Source organism: Rhinatrema bivittatum, chromosome 2, assembly GCF_901001135.1.
Source record: "Rhinatrema bivittatum chromosome 2, aRhiBiv1.1, whole genome shotgun sequence".
NCBI classification, from domain to species: Eukaryota; Metazoa; Chordata; class Amphibia; order Gymnophiona; family Rhinatrematidae; genus Rhinatrema; species Rhinatrema bivittatum.
Window position 1 is genome coordinate 582,384,919 of NC_042616.1, and position 17,874 is coordinate 582,402,792.

General features: G+C 43.1%; 1 protein-coding gene across 1 annotated transcript in view; it reads left to right on the top strand.

Annotated features, from left to right (window-relative positions):
• Positions 1-17,874, top strand: part of LAMA1 (laminin subunit alpha 1) — a 395,343-nt gene that overhangs the window by 208,674 nt on the left and 168,795 nt on the right. Inside the window, exons 27-31 of the mRNA XM_029591028.1 lie at positions 4,626-4,753; positions 8,140-8,260; positions 8,485-8,622; positions 9,898-10,019; positions 15,274-15,360. Of these exons, the coding sequence (XP_029446888.1) occupies positions 4,626-4,753; positions 8,140-8,260; positions 8,485-8,622; positions 9,898-10,019; positions 15,274-15,360 (596 nt within the window). The remainder of the gene's footprint in view (positions 1-4,625; positions 4,754-8,139; positions 8,261-8,484; positions 8,623-9,897; positions 10,020-15,273; positions 15,361-17,874) is intronic.

A 17,874-nucleotide genomic window follows, 5' to 3' on the forward strand; every position in this document is an offset into this window, starting at 1 on the left:
GAGAAAATGGTTCAGAAAGGATAGGTGTGCTGATTCAGTCATTGCTGATGAACAAACAACTCTACATGTTCTCACTTTTCAAGGATAATCTGCAGGATAGCAGACCACAATGCATGGGTCATTCTGGGAGTTCTAGACTGGTCCAAGCACACATGGTATGCAGACCTGGTAAGAACGAGCAGGGAAAGGCCACTCAGATGAGCAGACACTAGGATTCTTCTCCACCAGGGCCTGATGAAAGATCAAATTATTTATCTTACAGCTTGGCTATTGCAAGGAGACAGCTGAGAAATAGGAGTATTTGGATGGATTTGTTTTGACCCTTTTGAGAGGGCAAGATCTGGAAGTTGGTTGAGTCTTGGTGCAGGGAGAAAGGTGTTCAAACCATAGGTACAATCAATTCTAGACTTCCTGCAGGAAGGCCTATTCAGGGGCTTGGCATTAATCTTATTTAAAGTACAGGTAGCAGCATTAATATGTTTTAGAGGCCAAGTGGAAGGTTCATCAGTTGGTGCCTATCCAGATGTAGCATACCTCCTTAGAGTGTGTCCCCTGGTTAGGCAGGTAGTGCCAGCATGGAACTTTAATCTGGTGTTGAGGGCCTTAACCAAATCAACTTTTGAACCCCTAAGAGAAGCCTGGGTAAAGGATTTGATTTTGAAGAAATAGAAACATAGAATACGACAGCAGAAAAGAACCAAACAGTCAATCCAGTCTGCCCAGCAAGCTTATGGTAGCATCTGCTGCACCATACAAGTGAACCCCTTGCTTAGTTTCCCAAACTGTCAAAGTCAGGGCCCTTGTTGGTTGCTGTCTGAGTCCAGTTCCCTGTTACCTCTTGCTGTTGAAGCAGAGAGCAATAATGGATTGCATTACAGTATGAAAGCGTATTGGTTAAGGGTAGTAATCGCCACACCAGCAAAGTACCCCCATACTTATCTGATTTCCCCCATGCTTATTTGTTTTCCCAGACCATAAATCCAATATCCTTGTTGATTTTCTGTTTGAATCTAGTTCCCCTTTTCCTCTTTTTCCCCTGCCGTTAAAGCAGAGAGCAATAATGGAGTTGCATCAACAGTATGAAGGCTTATTGGTTAAGGGTAGCAACCGCCACACCAGCAAGTTACACGCATGCATTCTTTTCTTTACTTACATTCTCTAGCCCTTAGGGATCCTCTGTGCCCCTTTGAAATCTTTCACTGTTTTGTCTTCACCTCCTCTGGAAGGGCAATTCAAGCATCCACTACCCTCTCCGTGAAGAAATATTTCTTGACATTGGTTCTGAGACATCCTCCCTGGAATTTCATTATGTGACCCCTAGTTCTACTGATTTCTTACCAACGGAAAAGGTTTATCGATTGTGCATCATTAAAACCTTTCAAGTATCTGAAGGTCTGTATCATATCTCCCCTACACCTCCTATCCTCCAGGGTATACATATTCAGATCCTTCAACCTCTCCTCATAAATCATTTGATGGAGATCCCCCCCACCGTTTTTTGTTGCCCTTCTCTAGACCGCCTCCATCTTATCTCTGTCTGTTTTGAGATACAGTCTCCAGAAATGAACTCAATACTCCAGGTAAGGCCTCACCAAGGACCTGTACAAGGGGACTATCACTTCCTTTTTCTTACTGGTTATTCCTCTCTCTATGCAGCCCAGCATTCTTCTGGCTTGAGCTTGTCACTTTGCTTCGCCATCTTCAGATCGCTAGACACTATCACCCCAAGGTCCCTCTCTTGCTCTGTGCCTTACAGCCCTTCACCCTCCAAGATGTACAGCTGTTTTGGACAGTATTTTTAGTTGCAATATGCACAGCCAGAAGAGTTTCAGAGCTCCAGGCACTGTCATGTAATGATCCCTGCTTGGCATTCTTTTTTTTTTTAATTTAATCTTAACTGAATAAAGTTTGAATAAAGAAAGTATACACAATCAAATGTCAGCAAACAGTAACATGGTATAAACATTACCCCAGCCCTCCTCAAACCACCTCCATTCCCTCTCCCAGAGCACAGGGTTGACCAGCTAGAAGAACACCATCAGGAGCAATGAAATCAATTTCCTACTTGACCTTCTATGAGGACAGGGTCATAATCCACACAGTGCAGTCCTTCTTGCCTAAGGTAGTGTCTGAGTTCCATATGAACCAGGAAATATCTCTTCCAGCATTCAAGAGATCAGATTGTGATGGGACCAAGAAAAGCCTGCATCTATTAGGAGAGTTCTGCTGTGATATATTAAGGTTACAAATTATTTTAGGAAGTCAGACAGGATGTTTGTCCTGTTCAGAGGCCAAAGAAAGGGCCAGGTGGTGGCCAAAACATCCATTGCGAGATGGATCAAAGAAACTATTATAGAGGTCTACACTGGAGAAAATAAACATTTACCACCCAAATTAAAGGCCCATTTGCAAGGACCCAGGTCTCGTTATGGGTGGAACACAAGTTTGTATCTCCACAGGATATTTGTAGGGCAACTACATGGTCCCATTTACATGCATTTGAAAAGTATTATAGGTTGAATCTGCAAGCAAGAGAGGAGGTGACATTTGTCAGAAAAGATTTAGAGGCCATTTTGGCCTAATCCCACCCAGGGTACGTACTGCTTGGGCATGGCCCACTTGTCTGGACAGGTCTATAGAATGAAGAGGATGGTGAAATTTAAAATTATGAAATAATAACTTACCAGTTAATTTCCTTTCCTTGAGTCCTGTCAGACCAGTCCAGACCAGTCCTTGAGGTGATAACTAATTGGGAAAGTTCCATTTCTTGTTTTTCTTTTTTTTTCTCTCTTGCTATGGAAATGGAGAGGGAGGAGGATTTAATTAATGTACAGTTTGGAAAAGTCACCCTCTCTCATCATTGAGTTTCTCTACACAATGAATTTCCTAACCCACCCCCCAAATATTAATAATAATGTAAGTTCACCCTTTCTTGATAGAGAAAGGAGCAAGGGGCTGACAGATAAGGAACAGAAAAATCTGCTTGTGATCTGGCTAAGTATCTGAATGCTTTTTTTCTCTCTCTTTTCTTATAATTTGGCCATTTTCAACTCTCTTTGACAAATGTGGATGAAAGAAGAGCAAAGTGCCTCAGGGATCTGTACTTGGACTGGTGCTCATCATTATATTTATAAATGATCTGGAAAGGAATACGATGAATGAGGTTGCAGATTATACAAAATTATTCATAGTAGTTAAATTGCAAGCGGATTGTGATAAATTTCAGGAGGACCTTGTGAGACTGGAACACTGGGCATCCAAATAAATGGCAGATGAAATTTAATGTGGGCAAGTGCAAGGTGTTGCATATAGGGAAAAATAACCCATGCTGTAATTACACAATGTTAGGTTCCATATTAGGAGCAACCACCCAGGAAAAAGGTGTAGGCATCATAGTGGATAACACATTGAAATCATCAGCTCAGAGTGCTGTAGCATTCAAAAAAGCAAACAGAATGTTAGGAATTCTTAGGAAGGGAATTGTGAATAAAACGGAAAATGTCATAATGCCTCTTTATCGCTCCATGGTGAAACCGCACCTTGAGTACTGTATACAGTTCTGGTCACCGCATCTCAAAAAAGATATAGTTGCACTGGAGAAGGTACAGAGAAGGGCAACCAAAATGGTAAAGGGGATGGAACAGCTCCTCTATGAGGAAGGCTAAAGAGGTTAGGACTGTTCAGCTTGGAGAAGAGAAGGATGAGGGGGGGGATATGATAGAGGTCTTTAAAATCATGAGAGGTCTAGAACAGGCAGATGTAAATTGATTATTTTCACTTTCAGATAATAGAAGGACTAGGGGGCATTCCATGAAGTTAGCAAGTAGCACATTTAAAACTAATCGGGAAAATTATTTTTCACTCAATGCACAATTAAGCTCTGGAATTTATTGCTAGAGGATGTGGTTAGTGCAGTTAGTGTAGCTGGGATTAAAAAAGATTTGGATAAGTTCTTGGAGGAGAAGTCCATTAACTGCTATTAATCAAGTTGACTTAGGGAATGGTCTCTGCTACTACTGGCATCAATAGCATGGGATCTTCTTAGTGTTTGGGTGCTTGCCAGGTACTTGTAGCCTAGATTGGCCACTGTTGGAAACAGGATGCTGGGCTTGATGGACCCTTGATCTGATCCAGTATGGCAATTTCTTATGTTCTTAGTAAAGGGGAAGGAAGCTAGGGCAATAGGGTATTGACATAATACTCTGCTATCCCAGAATATATAAGATGATATCAAAAAAGGCAAGACTTTCTTTGCCTCCAACTATTGGTGAGGAAGCATAATCCCTCTTGTCTGGACTAGACTGTCAGGACTCAAGGAAAGGGAATTAACCAGTAAATGTAAATTCCTTCCTTGTGTATTTCTGAAATATTGATGAATATGTAGCAGATAGTTCTAGCATTTCTGTGCTTGAAAATTTGTTTTCATTAATTCTGATATAAAGCATAACACATTTATTTAAAAATTCTATTTATATAGCTTTTATAAAGATGAGATAAATTTGGAAATATGCATGTGTGTAAAACTTCATCTGTGCCTATTAATCATTAGAATGTATTCATTAGTTATGTGTAATCTTTTGTCTTAGTTGTATTGATTAAGTTTTCATGGGATTTATTTCCCCTAGCATTCCTGGAAATATTTGAACTCTGTGTCTGACCGCTCTGTCTCACATTCCGACTTCATGTCTGTTCTAAGCAATATTGAATACATACTCATCAAGGCTTCTTATGGGGAAAGCCTACAACAGAGCAGGTAAAGTATCTTATTTTCATGCATTTTTTTAAATATCAAAGTATACAATATACTCATTCTCAATTTTCCTGTGATGTTCAGCAACTACTGCAGAATTTGATACTGTGCCAGATTCTGCATCTAACATCCATTTTCCTGGGCCACTAGACTAACTCTGTTCCTTTCCCCGACCCCCAGACTTTTCCTCTGCCCTTACTAGACTATCACCTATTCTTTTTCCCATTCACTGTTATGCTCTCTTCCAATTCCCCCAGTGCTGCATTGGTCTTCTACTTCCTCCTGTCTGCTACAGCATTGTCTTGCACACACGTGCGCACACATATGCACACACACACTTAATGGATACCTTCATGCAGCACTCCAGCAGTATGTCTCATAGGAATGTGCATTCGTTCAGGACGAATTAGGCAATTTCAATGAAATTGACTAATTCGTCCTGTTTCGGGGACAATGAATCCCGAATGAATTTTTCCCGAAATTTCGGAAAAAATTCATTTTTGCATTAGTGCGCACTAACCTGAAATTCGGGTCCCCCCCCCCCCCCCCCCCCGAATTTCAAAGACCCGAACCGCAGGAAATACGAAATTACCTGCGGCGGGCTTTGCATTGTCTCATATTCACAAACAGCAGGCCAGACGGTTATAGCAGGATTTTATTAGTCGGCCATTTGGTCGGAAGTCAGAAGGAACTCTGTAATTTACATCAACTTAGTTACAAAGAAAAGAACAACAGGTGATCACACAGTACATTTTTTTTTAAACATATAACATAGCAAACCACTAAAAAGGGAACAAACTGTAATATATTTCCCTTGCTAATTAAGCCACAGAAATACAGCCATGAAGCTATATCCCAAGCTTCCCTTGTTACTTCTGCATTCAGCCAGAACTAAATGCAAGCATACTTAGTTAGAATGGGGAAAAACTCCATTTCTAGTGTTCTTTGGGCCAGATTTTAAGAGTTACGCGCGGGTGTAGATTTGTGCGCGCAACCCGGCGCGCACAAATCTATGCCCAATTTTATAACATGCGTGCGCAGCCGCGCGCATGTTATAAAATCTGGGGTCGGCGCGCGCAAGGGGGTGCACACTTGTGCACCTTGCTCACGCCGAGCCCTAGGGGAGCCCCGATGGCTTTCCCTGTTCCCTCCGAGACCGCTCCAAAATCGGAGCGGCCTCGGAGAGAACTTTCCTTCCGCCCCGCCCTCCCCCCCACCTTTCCCTCTCTTCCCCTACCTAACCCGTCCCCCAGCCCTATCTAAACCCCCCCCCCGACCTTTGTTAAATACGTTGCTCCTGCCTCCGGGCAGGTTCGGCCGCTGTGCTGGAGGCCTCAGTCCTGCCCCCAGACCGCCCACTCCCCGTCCCTTTTTTCAAGCCCCGGGACATACGCGCGTCCCGGGGCTTGCACACATCTCCGGGTCTATGCAAAATAGGCTCGGCGCGCTCAGGAGCAGGTTTTCATGGTTCCGTGCGTAATATACGCACGGAACCCTTTTAAAATCCGCCCCTTTGTGCTTAGGAAAACAGAGGAGTTAATCATCACATCTGTCGAGGAGTCAGGAGAAACTTGCTTAATGATCTCTAGCTCAAGCAGCTGAAGGAGGGGAGAGAGAGAAAGAGGGAAACAAAATTGATTAAAACATTTCAGCCTTCATATTATGAAACACCACTGTACAAGAAAAGTAAGAACATTTGCTTGTTCATGGAAATAAACCAGTTACAACAGCCTGACTCTCCTGCAAGTTATACATTGGAAGAATCCAGTTGAGTTCATAAGTGCGCCCAAAGAAAATCCGCTCACAATTAGAAATAAGGAAATATCCTGCAGGATACAGTCAGTAGGAGAAACAGTTCTCATATTATATTCCTCACTGCTCCATACACACATCCTGGATGCTGCCTCAGGCTCTCTTCTGTTGCTCATCTCCTTTTTTCCCCTTTATCCCTTCCCTCTTCTTCCCGCATCCTTCCTGTTGCTTTCTTCTTTTGGTGACAATTTCACTTATTTTTTATTTTTATTTTTTTACTTTTCATATCTATTCTCCCTCCCCTACAGCCTTTTATCTTCTTCTCCCTGACCGTCTCTTCTGCCTCTCTCACCAACTGCCATCGGACCGGCGTGCATCAGACAACGCTGACGGCAACGGTTCTCGCTTTCAACAGTGAAAGCAAAATTCCCGTCCGCACCACAGATAATGCAGACTGTGAAAGGGGGAGCACTGGGGCAATGCAGGAGTCTGTATCTTGGGGAGGGGGGGGGGGGGAAGGGTCAGGCGTGGGGAGAGTGGGGACGGGGAGGAATGGATAGAAGAGCATTGGGAAGGAATGATGGAATGCTGAAGCGGAGGTCAGAACTAGGGAAGGGAGTGAGGCGAGAAGGCCAGGTGGAGAAATGAGTGAGGAATAAGGAAGGGAAGATAGATAAGGAAGGGCAGAAACGAGTGCGATTTGTAGCCAAAAGTGGAAACAGACTGGAGGGGGGAGGAAAGGGGAGGGGTAAGTAGGGAAATGCTCCAAAGGCAATGCTGGTCTTGTAAGCTAGCAGACTCGCTATCAGAGTATTGCTTTGAGAGCAATGCCTGATAGCTTATGTTAACCAACGTTGCTGTCAGAGCAACGCTGGATGCATCGGTAGCTGTGCATAAGTTCCAAGGTCCAGGTTGCCATTAGAGATTTGGGGAGGAGGGGTGCTGGCGGGGCAGGAGGGTTAGGGTGCACTTGACGGGGGTGGGAGGAAGGAGGTTTAATGCTGTGGTCCTTCCCTTACTTCACCTTTGGAATTTTGGGGAGGGGGTGGAGGAAAACCTTTTGTGTCTAAAGCCCAACTTGTACACATTTTGGGAAGCTTGGAGGGAGAGGAGATCCGATCAGCAGGGCCAGCATTGTTTTCACTGGGGTGGGGAATTGAGCTTTTTTTTGTACTCTCTAATTTTTCTTTAATCAGTGATTCTAACTTTAAACCTCCTCAGGCCCCTGTCTAGGGGGCACATATCTGGGCACATATCTGGGCACAGATATGTGCCCAGATCTGTGCCCCCTAGACAGGGGCCTGAGGAGGCACAGCTGAAATAGCTGAATAAGTTATTCAGCTATTTCAGCTGTGCCCTATGATGTCCCCCAAACTCCCCTACCTTATCCAGCTAAATTTTAGCCTGATAAGTGATGAGGATATTCAAAAGTAGGCATTAGCTGGACAGCTCACAATTATCTGGCTAAAACCTTTGAATATTGACTTCTGTGAGTTGTTGAAATCAAGAAAAGATGAGTTGTAAAATCCCTCAAAGTTTTTATACATCAAATGCAGTCTTCCAGGATTTTGACAACATTGTTCTGTACTAATTATTTGTAGTTGACAAATATGCAATTTTTTTTTCAATATATAAAGAATCTCATCTATTGCGCTGGAGATTGGAGTTGAGGCGGAGGAAATGCATTCTGGTAGAGAAGTAGCACATCATATAGAAACGTGCGACTGTCCTCCAGGATATGCAGGATTTTCATGCCAGGTATGATGCTATATTGGAAATAAAAGGCCTAGGTTATTAAATGTTTTCTCCCGCGCTGTGCTTAATAGTTAATAGTTGAAAAATTGGGCTTATCTATTAATGAATACTTGGGGGGCGGGGGGCGGAGGTCTGTGTATGTAATAATTTTAAGTTCTTTTCCTGTCTCATTCGGGATGTGATTGTTTCAACTCTTCTAAACTATCAGAAATTGTTTCTGTATTTAGGCGTGTGCAGATGGTTATTATAGAGAGAACCTGTCAGAACTAAATGTCAGAAGACCAAGCCCATTAATTGCATCATGTGTACCATGTCAGTGCAACAATCACAGTGAAACTTGTGAACCTACCACTGGGAAATGCCAGGTATGTTATGCTTCGCTTTGCTTCTCTACTTTATTGCTTCAGCAATTCTCCACCTTTTGTGGGTTTTTTTGTTTTGTTTTGTTTTTAGTAGCGTTCCCTACTTTAGTCAGTTTTTGACACGAATTAAAAAAAAAAACAAACCCAAAACACCTTGGATCACAATTCAGAATCTTGAATTAGGTATGTATCGGGGTTTGAGGTACTGAAAACTCAGGGAGGGTAGTTTTCAAAGGGACTTTTGCGGGTAAAATGGTGTGTTTATGTGTAGAAATGGCCATTTATAAAACTGCCTGCCTGATATGCAAGTAATCTTTTACATGTATGTCATGTTCACGCTCACGTTTACCTGGGCTGAATGGAGGTGTTCCTGGGAAAAGATTTGGGGAGGGGATTGGACTTTCCCCATATCCTTTAGATTATGCACATACATTTCTTATTTTAAAAAATATGCGCATCCGTTTTCAGGGAAGATTTGTGCTGGCATTATAGCAGGTGTAACTCGTTGAGTTAGTTTTGGTGGGATAATTTTCAAAGTGGATTTACGCGAGCAATTCTGCTTTGAAAATTGGTGTATCTTAAGAGCATTTTTTGCTGACATTCTTTTGCGAAGGGTGTATAAAAATTACCCCAAATGTCCAATTGGATTGGCACATTTGGTCTTTTCTAGAATATAAAGTATTCAAAACATAGAGGTTAAGTGCCTAATTCAGTAAAACAGTCCACTTATTGTGTTAAGTGGTCATTTGCAATACTAAAATGAAGTGACTTTAAAAATAGAAGACACTGTAGAACTAATATATTAACTTGGCATCCAAGCAGAGCAGCTGTTTAAGGCTTCAGGGGGTATGAAGTAATACGTTTAGAAAAGTAAATTACTTGGAACAAGCTACTTCGGGTGATGGTAGAATTACTGTCATTAGAAGTTTTGAAGAGCAGTTTAGAGAAATATTTCTGGATGCTGTTGATATAGTGGATCCTACATGGGGTGAGGGCTAGAGGTATAGACTAGATGGTCTGTTGAAGCCCCATCCTATCCTTACTTTCTGTGACTCTTTGATGTAACATGTTTTTATTCAAAAATTAATTGTAACTAGTTCATGGTACATATGCAAGAACTCCACGATACCTACCATAAGGCCATATGCAAAATCACAAGACTGTTCCCACAAATAAGCTTTTTTTTCAAGAGAGAATCAATAACCACAAGAGAAGAGAAATTAATGTACTTTTATTTAACTTACATGTCTTTTTATCCCTCTTTCTGTTCTTTGCTAGAACTGCCAAGATAACACAGGAGGTGATAACTGCAATGTGTGTGCTTCTGGATACTATGGAAAAGTAACTGGATCAATTAATGACTGTTCCCTTTGCACATGTCCCAGAGCCAACCCTAGAAGGTAACAGGGAGTTCTTATCTAGCATATGCAGCTGTCAATCTGGTGAAAAAGAAAAGTGTTGCAGCCAGTCTTCTCTTAAGGCAAGGTTTCCACAAACAAGAAAAATTTACATTATGTACTTTTTACAAAAATTAGGGATGTGAATCGTGTTTTGATGATGTAAAAAAATCGTCCGATATTTTTTAAATCGTCAAAAATCGGTACAGTGCGTGATACAATAGAAATTTTCACGATTTATCGTGAAAAATCGTTACTCCCGTTAGTGGACACTAACGGGAGTTAATTGAGGGGAGGGCGGGAAAACCGGCACACCAAAACAACCCCTAAACCCACCCCGACCCTATAAAACTAATCCCTTACCTACCCCCACCCCCCCGAACCCCCCCAAAACTTTTTACGAGTAACTGGTGGTCCAGTGGGGGTGCGGGTACCGATCTACCGCTCTCGGGCCATCGGCGCCATTTTGACTGCCACTCAAAAATGGCACCGATGGCCCGATTAAAAAAAAAACCCACCCGACCCTTTAATGATGACCCCTTAGCTTCCCCCACCCTCCCAATCCCCCCAAAACATTTTAAAATTACCTGGTGGTCTAGTGGTGGTCCCGGGAGCGATCTCCCATTCTCGGGCGGTCGGCTGCCACTCATAAAGATGGCGCCGATGGCCCTTTGCCCTTACCATGTGACAGGGTATCTGTGCCATTGGCCGGCCCCTGTCACATGGTAGGAGCACTGGATGGCCGGGGCCATCTTTAAAGATGGCGGTGGCCATATTTACGATGGCGGCAGCCATCCATTCTGTTCATGGATTTAAAGATGGCGGCGGCCATCTTTAAAGATGGTGCTGGCCAGCCAGTGCTCCTACCATGTGACAGGGGCTGGCCAATGGCACAGATACCCTGTCACATGGTAAGGGCAAAGGGCCTGAGAAAGGTATGGGCAGTGGTGGTCGTGGTTGTTTTCCATAGATGATAGAGAATGGTGATGTGCCTGTTGCAGTGGCGATGTGGGAGTTGTGAGAAAACTCCGCCCAGGATAAAAGTTCGGACCAATTGTCTTGGAAGGCCTTCAAGGAGTGATCCATTCGCTTGGCTTGTCTGTTAGCTTTGGGATGATAGGCAGTTGTCAAACTGATACTAATACCAAATTTTTGGGAAAGAGCACGCCAGTATCTGGCAATGAACTGTGGACCTCTATCTGAGATGATGTCCTTGGGTAGGCCATGCAATCTAAAGATATAGTGAAAAAATAGGTGTGCCAACTCTGGAGTGGATGGAAGGCTTGGTAGAGGGACGAAATGGGCCATTTTTGAAAATCGGTCTATGGTTACCCATATTACGGTATGATCCTTCGATGGAGGCAAATCCACGATGAAATCCGTAGACAGGTGGGTCCACGGTTCCTCTGGAGTTGGAAGTGGTTGCAGGAGACCAGGGGGCTTTTGCTGTTCACAAGTGTTACAGGATTTGATGTACGCTTTAGCGTCAGAGGCCATAGTAGGCCACCAGAAGAGCCACTGGAGCAGTGCCAAGGTTTGTGCTCGTCCTGGATGACCGGCAAACTTAGTTCTCCGCTGGGCACATGATTCTTTCTCAAAGTTGTCGGGGTATGACAGTCTTCCCAGCAGGAACTGGGTGAGTAGCGGACAAACAAATACAGGCTGGGTCTATTATATGGCTGGGTACTTCCGGAGTGTCTTCAGGCTCAAATGAGCATGATAGGGCATCTGCCCGGAGGTTTTTATCAGCTGGATGGTAACGAAGCTAAAAAATGAACCTGGAAAAGAACAGAGCCCATCGGGCTTGATGGACATTGAGACGTTGGGCCTGGCTCAGATGTTCCAGGTTCTTATGATCGGTGAACACCGTAAACTTATGTTGCGCACCCTCTAGTCACGGGCACCATTCTTCAAGGGCCAATTTTATGGCAAGTAACTCACGATCTCCTGTGCTGTAGTTCTGCTCCACAGATGAGAATTTATGGGAGTAGAATGAGCATGGGACTGTAGTACCAGAAGCAGTGCGTTGGCTCAGGATCACCCCAGCTTGAGTCAAGGCTGGCGGCAATCCAGAAGCAATGGCAAGCAAGGCTGAGGTCTGATCACAGAGATAATCAATAGTGTAGTCAAGCAAAGCTGAGGTCAGGTCACGGAGATAGTCAGTAGCATAGTCGGATGAAAAAAGGTCTGGGTCTGGAGATAGGCTGTAGCGTAGACAGGCGAAGCAGAGGTTTGGGTCTGGAGATAGGCTGTAGCGTAGTCAGGCGAAGCAGAGGTCTGGGTCTGGAGATAGGCTGTAGCATAGTCAGGGGAAGCAAAGTCAAAGTCCTGGTACTCAATCCGAAGCATCAGCAGGGCAGAAACAAGGAAACAGGAACCGGGAACAATGAGGAGCAGGAACACAGGGAAGAGATGAATCTCTTAACAGCAACGAGTACTCAACCAGCGATGAGACCTGTTGCAAAGGCAATGCTATGGAGTGGAGCTTGAGCTTAAATACTATGAATAAGTTGACGTCATTATCCGGAGCCGCGGCTATCCCCTCCTCTCAGAAGCGAAGCCACGAGACAGAAGGGCGCCACCTGACCCAAAATTATTGGACCCTGGTGGAAAACAATCAACCAATGTCTGAACCTCAGGGTCCCATCTATGGCCTTGTTGTTCAGATCTGGTAAGCATGGTCATTGTGGCCACTTTGGAGTAGCAGGATCACGTAGCCTAGATGTTTCTCTGTCTGCCGTAATCCCTTGTCCACCAGAGGCCACAGGAGGGAAGACAAAGAAGAATCCCTCATGTCCACGCATGTCCACGCAGCACCAGAGCTCCGATTCCTTTTGAACCGTGTTATGTTCAGCGGCTGTAAAATCGTGATGCCTTGGTGTTCTCTTTGGTCAGGATATATGAATGAGATACATCACTGCCTCTGACAGCACCTATTCCCCGGGATCTAACTTTCTCTGACTGATAAAATCCACCTGAATGTAGTTCACGCCGGCTATGTGAGACACTGCCAGCTGCTCCAAGTGGTGTTCTTCCCAGAGGTTCAACTCCTGGGCCTCTCAAGCCATTGCCTGATTTCTTGATTCTGCCTTAACGGTGATATAGTCCACTGTCGTTGCATTGTCTGATAGAATCCATACTGGAAGGCCATGTAACCTTGGCAGACAGGCAAGCAACATGAAATGCTCTGCTCTCGTCCCTAACCAATCGTTAGGCTGTGAGGCCTCCTGTTTCGACCACTGGCCCTGCGCCGACTGATCTTGCCACACTGCCCTCCATCCAGAGAGGATTGCAACGGTGGCAACACTCCTGTGTTTGTTCTCTGTAGTCCTATCCCCAGTACCTGTTTAATGTATTTTCCACCTTCAGTTCTGATGTAAACCGGTATGATGTAACTACTAATACTGGTATAAAAAAGATTTAAATAAATAAATAATTATTATCCAATTCAGAATCTTCAATTCCGCTCCATGCTCGAGATTGGTGTGAGTAAGCACCAGGAAAAAAACTGTCCCTGGCTTCCCCCTCTAACGGACGAGGAAGATGAAACTCTTCCAATAACAGATTCCAGTGAGAGAAGAGCCCCTTGCAGAGGCCGCATATGTGCGAACGCCCAAAGCATTAATTCCAATGTCGATGCCATAGAACACAGACCTGTAAATAGTGCCAGGCCCTGGGCACCAAAAGCTCTAGCAGAAGCCTAATCTGACTCTGCAATTTCAGCAGTCTCTTTCCTTGAGAAACACTCTCTCTGCTAAGGTTTCCTTGCACAGGAGGTGAGCCTTTTTCAATTGAAAGGAAACTCTAGAATTAGGGGTTATGAGTTGAGGTTGAAAGGGAGTAGACTCAACAATAATCTTAGGAAATATTTCTTTACAGAGAGGGTGGTGGATGTGTGGGACAGCCTCCCATTAGAGGTGGTGGAGACAAAAACAGTATCTGATTTCAAGAAAGCATGGGATAAATACAGGGGATATCTAAGGAAGTGATGAGAATTATTCTGTTAAATTGATTGGACAGATGGGCAGACTGGATTGGTCATACTGTCTTTTTCTGCAGTCATGTATTATGTGTGATTGTAGCAAGTTTATATTGAAGTTGTTGTTGGATAGGCCACTAAAGGAATTGCTGAAGTACAGGATAAATATGTTCATGACATCTGGTACCAGTTAAGAAGCGGGCAGCCTCATTTTGAACTAAATGTATAAATTATTTTTATTTATTTTACCTTTTTTTAGATATAGTCCTCATCATAAATAGTTATATTTTATTTTAGCTGGAATGAAAAATGATCCTGTATTTCAATATGATTTTAGTAATTGAGAAATATGAATTTTTGGCCCATTGAGATTCTGAATCTTAAACCATTGAGCAATATGAACCTGTTCACTAGTGATTGATGAGCTGTTTATAAAATCATTGGTACAGATAAAGGATATATACATTTCTGAAGTATTTGACTGGTTTGAGTTTATCTGCTCTCCTGAACTGTCCTTAGAGTAGATTATGTAAATGGGCAGTAAGCAAACTGGAAAACATCTCTAATGAGTCTGCTTTCATAAACAAAAAGATTTTTCAAAAGAAGCATAGTGTATACACTCAAGTAGAAAGAGTTTCGCATTGTATAAATCCTTTTGGCTGGTCTAAATTGTGACTCAGCCATTAACTGATTAATCAATTTATTTATTCTAACTTGAAATTCCACCTTTAAAAAAAACAAAAGCCCAAAGCGGATTTCAAGCAAAATTAGCACATACACCATAATAAATACAGAGTTTAAGTAGTCTGTAGAAAACTGGATTTTTTGCAGGCTAGGATTCCTTTTGTTGGAACTACATAAAAATAATTCAAAGACAATATATATATATAAGCTTTTGAGACCACAGAGGACCTTTATTCAGGTGATGTAAGTGATCCAATAAAATCTTATGACCTGCAAAGAAACTTGTCATGGTTGTAAAATTGTACGTATTTATTAGATTTGTTATACTTCCTAAAATAAACAATCTTGCCAGTGTTCCATGTGCTTGCTTACGTAAAGTAAACTCTTTAGCTTTGTGACATATCTGTCAATGAATAGTACTTGAGTGTAGAATGTACAGTGTGTGCCCTGTTAAATATATGATAGGAATAGACTTTTAATGCAGAATAAAGCATCCTTGAAAGTATAAAACTCCTCCTAGTTTTCAAAATTTGTGCTGTGATTTAGTACATAGGTAAAAAATGTAATCAACTTTTGTGCCCTGGTTTCTCCTAGTTTTAGTCCCACTTGTGTACTGGAGGGTGCCAGTGATTTCCGCTGTGATGCCTGCCTTGCTGGATATGAAGGCCAATACTGTGAAAGGTAAGTCCAGTCTTTATGAAGTGTATGACCATATGTATGTAAGTTTGCAATATAAAGCTGTATGCATACTTCACTAAGGGGAGATAATTTTCAAAAGGATTTTCACTCCATAGGGCCAAATTTTCGAAAGGTTTTATATATGTAAATAGACTTTTGAAAATTGTTACAATAACGTGCATAAATCCTTTGAAAATTCATTCCATAGGGCTGAATTTTCAAAAGGTTTTACACACACAAATGGACTTTTCAAAATTGCTATGATATTAGAGATGTGCATTCGATTATGACTAATTAGGCAATTTCAACGAAATTGCCTAATTCATCGTGGTTCGGGGGCCCCACCCTGAAACAGATTTTCCCCGAACTACGAGAAAAATTTGTTTTTCGAGTTTGTACGGGGGGAAGGGCACATTTTATTCTTTTAAATAAAAGAACCACCCCAAGCATTAAAATTTACAATAATACATTAAATACAACCCCACCACCACCATCCTGATCCCTTCCCAAGACTTACTAACATCCCTGGTGGTCTAGCAGGGTCCCGCGAGCGATTTGTCTCTCCGTGCCATTGGACTGTGTGGCCTGCCTCGCTCAAAATGGTGCCGATAGCCTTTGACCTACTATGTCACAGGGGCTTCCGGTGCCATTGGTCAGCCCCTGTCACATGGCCATCAGCGCCATCTTGTGCTCCTGCCATGTGACAGGGGCTGACCAATGGCACCGGTAGCCCCTGTGACTTAGTATGGGCAAAGGCTATCAGCGCCATTTTGATTACTGGCAGCTGATGGCCCGAGTGCAGGAGATCTCTCCCAGACCCCCGCTGGACCACCAAGGACTTTTGGCAAGTCCTGGGGGACCCTCCTGTCCCCCACAAGACTTGCCAAAAGTCCCTGGTGGTCCAGCAGGGGTCCGGGAGCGATCTCGCCGTTGGTTGCCAGGAATCAAAATGGCGCCAATAGCCTTTGACCTACTATGTCACAGGTGCTACCAGTGCCATTGGTCAGCCCCTGTCACATGGTAGGAGCACAAGATGGTGCCGGCCATCCATTGCTCCTACGATGTGACAGGGGCTGACCAATGGTAGCCCCTGTGACATAGTAGGTCAAAGGCTATCGGCGCCATTTTGATGCGAGGCAGGCCACACAGCCCGACAGCACGGAGGGACAAATCGCTCGCGGGACCCCCAGGGATATTAGTAAGTCTTAGGGAGGGATCGGGATGGTGGGGGGGGGTGGTTTGTATTTAATGTATTATTGTAAATTTTAATACTTGGGATAGTTTTTTTTTAACTTAGTTTTCCCGTGTAGTTTTTTGGGCCCGTTTCATTTTTCTCTAATTAGTTTTTTGTTCGTTTTTCCAAAAAACTAACTGAGGAAAAGCAAACTTTACCCCGAAGCGTCCGATTCAAAAAAAACGACCCAGTAGAAAAAAACGAAGCTCATCTCTATATGATATGTCATAGGCATAAGAAAGAGGGGGACCACAGGGGTCATGGCCCTCTCCCCAGTTTTCTTCAGGAATGACAAGCGAAAAAGCCTTCACCGGGCTCAAGCTACAACTACTATTTCCTGTAAGTTGTATGCATGTGCAACTGCACACAGACTACATTTTGTCGCACAAAGGAGGAGAGCAGCTACCTGTACCACAACCTATGGAGAACCTAGCAGGATTGCTGTAGGAACAGCAGAAGCCTTTCCCTTTGCTGCAACCCAGTGTATTCCAGCTCTGCCACCCAGCAGCATGAGTATGTTCAAATCTCACGGCTGGCACTGGGGGCAGATTTTAAAAGATGCGTGTGCACATGGACGCACGGATTTTATAACATGCATGTTCCGACATGCACATGTTATAAAATCCATGGGCCGCGCGCACATGTGCGATGAATTTTATAATCCGTGCACACGTGCTACCCGCTACCTAAATTCCCTCCCTTTTCCCACTCTCTTCGTCTCCTCCTCACCCCCTAAACCCTTCCTATCTATCCTTTTTTTTTTTATTCGTTATTTATTCAATTTTTTTCTTTTACAAATTAGAAAACATGATTTAACAATATCGGAAATTTAAGCAATTATACTGTAGAAATTTTAACATAAATCATTCAAAATGAAGCCATACCATCAAATTATAATTATTCAATTTCTATTTAAACAAGAGCCATTTTTATAAAGAAACTTGAGAACCTGGAGGCAAGTGAAATTCTTTAAGGAGATTTACCAAAAAACCCCAGAAATTTGCTATCAAAAGGGCTCTAACATAGATTAAATCTGGCTTTCTTGATTTTTAAACCCTCTCCCCATTAGGAGTAATTGGGGAAGAAGTAGTGGGCTGACGGGACTCCACAAATTTTCGAAATTGCTCAAACTGAAAAAATATAAATACCACTGCGCCTCTTTTCAGAATACATTTACACGGGTAACGTAACACAAAAGAAAAACCTAAGGCAATTACTTTCTGCCACAAAGTAAGAAATTCTTTTCTCCTGATCTGGGTAGCCTGAGCCAGATCAGGAAATAG